This window comes from Chelmon rostratus, chromosome 23 (genome assembly GCF_017976325.1).
Source record: "Chelmon rostratus isolate fCheRos1 chromosome 23, fCheRos1.pri, whole genome shotgun sequence".
Lineage (NCBI taxonomy): Eukaryota > Metazoa > Chordata > Actinopteri > Chaetodontiformes > Chaetodontidae > Chelmon > Chelmon rostratus.
This window is the reverse complement of record NC_055680.1, coordinates 17,756,630-17,763,061: the sequence shown is the minus strand read 5'-3', so window position 1 is coordinate 17,763,061 and position 6,432 is coordinate 17,756,630. Positions and strand designations below refer to the sequence as shown.

At 44.7% G+C, this 6,432-nt stretch overlaps 3 protein-coding genes across 3 annotated transcripts; 2 read left to right on the top strand and 1 right to left on the bottom strand.

Moving 5' to 3' along the window:
* Positions 1 to 1,582: 1,582 nt before the first annotated feature.
* Positions 1,583 to 2,498, top strand: LOC121626680 (histone H2B 1/2-like). The gene has a single exon (XM_041965323.1). The coding sequence runs from the start codon at positions 1,598 to 1,600 to the stop codon at positions 1,964 to 1,966; it is 369 nt and encodes a 122-aa protein (XP_041821257.1). The 5' UTR covers positions 1,583 to 1,597; the 3' UTR covers positions 1,967 to 2,498.
* A 397-nt stretch (positions 2,499 to 2,895) lies between these two features.
* Positions 2,896 to 3,282, top strand: LOC121626292 (histone H2A-like). The gene has a single exon (XM_041964714.1). It carries the CDS (start codon positions 2,896 to 2,898, stop codon positions 3,280 to 3,282), a length of 387 nt encoding a protein of 128 aa, XP_041820648.1.
* A 1,633-nt stretch (positions 3,283 to 4,915) lies between these two features.
* On the bottom strand, positions 4,916 to 5,329 carry LOC121626282 (histone H3-like). The gene has a single exon (XM_041964699.1). It carries the CDS (start codon positions 5,324 to 5,326, stop codon positions 4,916 to 4,918), a length of 411 nt encoding a protein of 136 aa, XP_041820633.1. The 5' UTR covers positions 5,327 to 5,329.
* Positions 5,330 to 6,432: the final 1,103 nt, after the last annotated feature.

The window sequence follows — 6,432 nt, the reverse complement described above, 5'->3', positions numbered from 1 at the left end:
AGCTACTGAGAGGAAGCCATGCCAACCACTGAGCCGCTCTGCTGCCCACCAACACCATATAATATGACACAATACAAATAAACCTCAGACCCAAGTCCTCCGACAGGTTCAGCTCCAGCAAGGCTCAGTCTGGGCTGCAGACCTCCAGTGTTTTATCCCTGGCTTTACTTTCTCCAAACAAGCCCCGCACAAGAAACTATGAAGTACTGCATACATGTACCAACCCTCATCGTAGCCAATATACAAGAAATGAATGTATCTGAACTTGCTGTTTTTTCATAACATCTTTGATTACACTAATTTTAACATTTTTTCAGCGCAATCAGGCCCCAAACCCTGTTAGAATTGTCTGTCTAGAATTTACAGACTTTCTCAACAGCATCTAAATGCAGCATGGTAGTCTACTCATGCTTCAGGTATGCTACAGTTGGAGGAGCGGCAACAAAACAACAACTTTGTTTCCTGTCATTCAGGCAGCAGCTCGATGTTTCAGCGCTTCGCTTTGGCAGGAAACTGCAGTACGTTTAGCAGAAAACCTGCTCGTCTTCTTCTTCTTCATCCGTCCCACCTCTCCGTCCTCTGCGGGGGTGGGGACATTTGTTTGGACTTGACTTTCAGAAAGGGACACAGTTACTTCTTGTGAATATTGACTCACACTCCACAAATATATTCTGTATATCAGAGAAGAGGAAGAATGAAAAGACAGAAAAACATGTTTAGTCAGTTTGTGACTAACACCCCCATTGTCGCTTTAATTATGTGCATATGTATATAAACTTTATTTGTAAAGCATCTTTTATTCAAGAATTACAGCTCAAAGTGCTTTACATTAAAAAAAATACTTCAATGACCTTAAAAACGAGGACAGAAAAATCATATAAAATAAGATTGAGAATAAAACTCACTTTAATGATATCAATAATAACATCAAAGTCTTTATTTTGTCTTCCTCTTTTACTACAGTGACAGTCAGCGGTTTGAGACTTGAAGGCTTGTTGGACACAGATTCACCAGGGGTCTCGACTAACCATGTTCCACCATGTTCAGCCTCACCGTGGGTTTTATCTGCAGCCTGAAGCCGCCTCTGAAAGAACCGCCCTGTCGGCCTGCCGGCGGGTTAAAAACCACCCAGGAGTGTTTGAGAAAAGAGGATTCATTACTCAAGACAAGGAATAAAACCCACTGAATGGTAGAAATAAGATAAAGTTAAAAATAGAGTACACAGAATGTATAAAGTAAAAGGAGTGCAGGGGTGTGAAGTGAAGTTTCAGGTCTGAATGAGGAAGACTTTTAACTTTCTTTCTTCTTTAAATGTTACTGTGGTACTTTACTGTCTGTCTGTCTGTCTGTCTGTCTGTCTGTCTCTCTGTTTGACTGTCTGTCTCTCTGAACACATCAACACATGATCCTCACAGTAGAAACATGTTCAGAACGAACCGCCAACGATCACAGTGCTACAGCGCATGCTCTGTGCCGACCACAACAACTCAGCCAATCACGAGCGAGCGGCGGCACACTCACTTTGCATCAGGGCCAACATATGAAGTGTTCTGACTTGTGAGAGAAGTCAGTTCAGAAGTCATATCTGAAAGCAAACATGCCGGAGGTAGCTAAGATTTCAAGGAAGGGCTCGAAGAAAGCTGCCTCCAAAGCCAACAAGAACGGCAGGAAGAAGAAGAGACCCAGAAAGGAGAGCTATGCAATCTACGTGTACAAGGTCCTGAAGCAGGTCCACCCCGACACCGGCATCTCCTCCAAAGCTATGGGCATCATGAACTCTTTTGTGAGTGACATCTTTGAGCGCATCGCTGGCGAGGCGTCCCGCCTGGCCCACTACAACAAGCGCTCCACCATCACCTCCAGGGAGATCCAGACCGCAGTCCGACTGCTGCTGCCCGGAGAGCTGGCCAAGCACGCCGTGTCTGAAGGCACCAAGGCCGTGACCAAGTACACCAGCTCCAAGTAAACCCGCTGGATCCCAGCAACACGAAAGGTCCTTTTCAGGGCCACCCACCACTTCAATAGAGCTTTAGTTCTGATGCTGTCATGACTTTAATCCGGATTTCACTGAGCCTTATTTAACAGTAATTTCTATTTAAAGAAACCACTGCACAGCTGAAAACAAACTGCAAGTTAACAGGTAAATGTGAGGTTTGGGTTTGTCCTTCAAAATAAGTGTTCAAAAGCAGTACGAGAAGATTTCAAACTATTGACTCCAGTCTCTGTGAAAATCACAAGATTTCCTCCCTAAGAGCTTTTACTATTAGAGGTCTAACCTCTGACACCAAAACATCCACTGATTGGCCATTTATAATCTGTTCATGTACAGTACTATCAACTTGCACACTGTAATCTGCTTATTGCCACATCATTTGTTGCAGTACTTCCTTCTCCTTTGCAAGTACATCAAGTGTAATGTTTAAACCAGAGTCAAATTCCTTGTGCACACATAGTTGGCCAGTAAAACACATTTTGATCCCAAATCTGGAACCATACTCAGAATCTGGGGTTATAGTGCATTAATTTTTCTTCATGTCACTGTGTTAGTATTGTTACTGTATTGTAATCTAAAGACATTAAACCGAGGGTATTTTTAAATACATATTAGTGTATAATCAGACTTGTGAGGACGTGACTGACGTTGATCTTCTCTGTCATCCATAAGTCTTTCTAAACTTACTGCTGGTGACTTTTAATTTGACACTGTCGCATTGGATTCTGAAAAAACCCGTACAACACAAAAAGGAAGTGTTGTCGGAACGAGCTCTGATCTGATTGGGCGATCAGACTTTCGTGCAGTCTGCCCAATGAGCGAGCAGCCGGTGTGTATATAAGCTTGGACTCCACGGAGGGGAGAGTATGCTTTAGAAGTTAGTCTTAAGAAAAAGGCAGAAGATGACTGGACGCGGAAAAACCGGTGCCGGTAAGGTAAAAGCCAAGGCCAAGAGCCGTTCATCCCGCGCTGGGCTTCAGTTCCCGGTGGGTCGAGTCCACAGACTCCTGAGGAAGGGTTACTACGCTGAGCGTATCGGTGCTGGAGCTCCGGTCTACCTGGCGGCTGTGCTCGAGTATCTGACAGCTGAGATCCTGGAGCTGGCAGGAAACGCCGCCCGCGACAACAAGAAGACCAGGATCATCCCGCGCCACCTGCAGCTGGCTGTCCGCAACGACGAGGAGCTCAACAAGCTGCTGGGCGGAGTGACCATCGCTCAGGGCGGTGTGCTGCCTAACATCCAGGCGGTGCTGCTGCCCAAGAAGACCGATAAGGTCGCCAAGAAGTAAACCCCAACCAAACCACAACGGCTCTTTTAAGAGCCACCCACCTCCACCAAAGAGTCCTCTGAAGTATCAATAATGAAGCGTTAATATGAGACACTGTGCGTCCATGATCCTCGTCAGTGTCATCTTGTCTTTCACGTGTCTATAAGCAGAATGTTAACTGCTGACAGTCCCGCCGGCCCCTCCACAACCATCAGACCTCCACCTGAAAAAAAGACTCATTTGGCAATGACTTACAAGATCAAAAAAATAATATCGACGTGGATAATCTAGGGGGTTAGGATCTGAAGGTAAGCAGAATACACATCTGAGCGACGGCTGTCAGAGCTATCACCCCTATGAGCCACTGCACTTTCACACCTTCACCACGGGCGTCGCACCCGTGGGGATGGGGGGGGGGTTGCGACACCCCCACTTTTACAACCAGGTGATTTCATAACCCCCCACTTTTTCCTGAGGTTATACATTGTAGCGTCCCACTAGATCCGGGAAACGGACGGAGAGTTGGTCTCACCTACTTTTTGTTGCAGGATAAACTGTTACTGTCGGTCGCAACGAGACCGAACAAACAATCATTAAACGAGCTATTTGTTCACGCGCTTCCCTTCTCTCCCATCCACACACACACAGGCACACTTCCTCACTTATTCTTATTGTATTTCTGTCAAAAGTGTTTAGTTTGTGAAGCACTTTGTATTGCAGTTTTAATTGTATTTCAGGTGCTGTATAAATAAAGATTGAGTTAGATGTTAGGGAGTTCTTTGACAGGAAATTGAAAACTGCTCCCAAACTACCATCACCTCAGTGGTATTACTTTTTTAATATAAAAATTCAAACATTAATGGATAATTGTTAATTTTCCCAATGACATTCATAAAATTTTGCTCATGTGCCACAACCTAGAACACCCCCACATTTTAAATGGCTGTGATGCCCCTGACCTTCACCTTCTGTGAACTTTTAGGTACACACATGCTTAACTAAATGGTCAGTACTTTTGCACTACATACATTTCAGTATATTTTTTCCAGCTGCTGTTGAGTATAGTCTATTTTTATTGCCTTAGTATTTTCATTTCTGGTATGTTTTTATTGCATTTACACATTTTTATCGACATGTTCAGTTTATTCTAGTGTCTTTATTTTATATTATTTATTCTATTGTTTCTAACATGGGGGGTTGCAAAACACATTGACATGGTATGCTCAGTGAAAAGGCTTGAACCTGAATATGAACATGGGCCTGCCCACCGCTTACAGGTGAACGTTGGACACACCTCAGTTAACCTAACATTTGTGAGTATGAGCCCTGTGGAGGATCTGCAAAATGCAGTGGATCCATTTTAGTGGGGGGCAACAGGGTTTCACAAATGTTGGTAGCAGTAAAGAGCACAGCAAATAATGTAATGAAAAAAAGCTAGTACCACAGGTCTGAACTAGATAGACTGCCACCAGATGTCACTGAATACCTGTGCATGAACATGAAAGTTGGCCAGAGTCAGAATGATTTCATACACATATACCAGCTTTAACTGCTGAACCATAATGACTGATCTCATTGAGGACATGTTGCTCTTTAACAAGTGTAGGTGGCTCTTAAAAGAGCCGTTTGTCTTATAGGCGGGTCTCAGATCAGCTTAAGCCCTCTCTCCACGGATGCGGCGGGCCAGCTGGATGTCTTTGGGCATGATGGTGACCCTCTTGGCGTGGATGGCGCACAGGTTGGTGTCCTCGAACAGGCCGACCAGGTAAGCCTCGCTGGACTCCTGCAGGGCCATGACGGCCGAGCTCTGGAAGCGCAGGTCGGTCTTGAAGTCCTGGGCGATCTCCCTGACCAGACGCTGGAAGGGCAGCTTGCGGATCAGCAGCTCGGTGGACTTCTGGTAGCGGCGGATCTCTCTCAGAGCCACGGTACCGGGCCTGTAGCGATGGGGCTTCTTCACTCCGCCGGTGGCGGGAGCGCTCTTACGGGCAGCTTTAGTCGCCAGCTGCTTCCTGGGCGCTTTTCCTCCGGTGGATTTACGGGCGGTCTGCTTGGTCCTGGCCATGTTTCTTCTCTGTGTCTACAGTTGAAGTATGAATGCTGTGCTCGACCTGCGGCTTTTTAAAGAAGCTGCCGGAGCGACGTGAGCGCTGATTGGTCCAGGCCGACAAAAGCGCGCGCTTTAGCTGATCACCTATTGGAGAGAAAAAATTCAAACGAACCACTCCTACAACGGCTGTCTAACGAGAAAGACCAGAATACTGCACGTGATAGTGAGACAGACAGACAGGAGGAAAGAAAGAAAGAATAAAGGAAGGAAACAAACAAACAAAGAAACAAAGGTCGTGAGGGAAAGACAAGCAGGAAGAAATAAGCCAGGTTTTATCTGGCTGATAACTCATGTTAGGAATAAGCTGAATTTAACACTACATTTCAGAGCCTACTGTTCATAACCAGATAATTCACATCTCAAAAGTAATCTATTACAGGACCAGCTCAGTATGTTTACAGTGTACTGAAACACTTGACTTGTGTATATGGGCTGCATGTCGTTGGTCAGTATTGTTATGTGTTTACACACGTCTCTGTTTTCACCTGTGTGTACATCGTAGTCAGATGTTTGTTGTCCTTGTTTTTAGCTGTATGTCTACATTTCATTGAGAGCAACTGGCAGCAACCAGTGAAGCTGATTCTGACCATGTCTTTGAGTTTCAAAGTCAAAGTCAAAGTCAGCTTTATTGTCAATTCTGCAGTATGTACAGGACAAACAGAGAATCGAAATTGCGTTACTCTTCAACCCTTTGTGACAGGACATACATTAGAAAAGAGATAAATAAGAAAACTGTACAATCTAAATAAAAACTGTACAAACTAGGTAAGTAAAAACTGTACAATCTAGATAAAAACTGTACAAACTAAGTAAAAATTGTACAAACTAAACAATGAAACATTGAGAATGTAATAGTGCAAATGTAAACGGTAGTGCAAAAAGAATTAGCTTAACAACTGGTGGTGAATAAAGTGGCAGTGTGTTGTTTTCCTGAGGGGAGGAGTTCACATCAGTGAGAGTTTGTAGAGTCCAGGGTGTATACGTGTGTGTGTGTGTGTGTGTGTGTGTGTGTGTGTGTGTGTGTGTGTGTGTGTGTGTGTGAGTGTGTGTGGTGGGGGCAT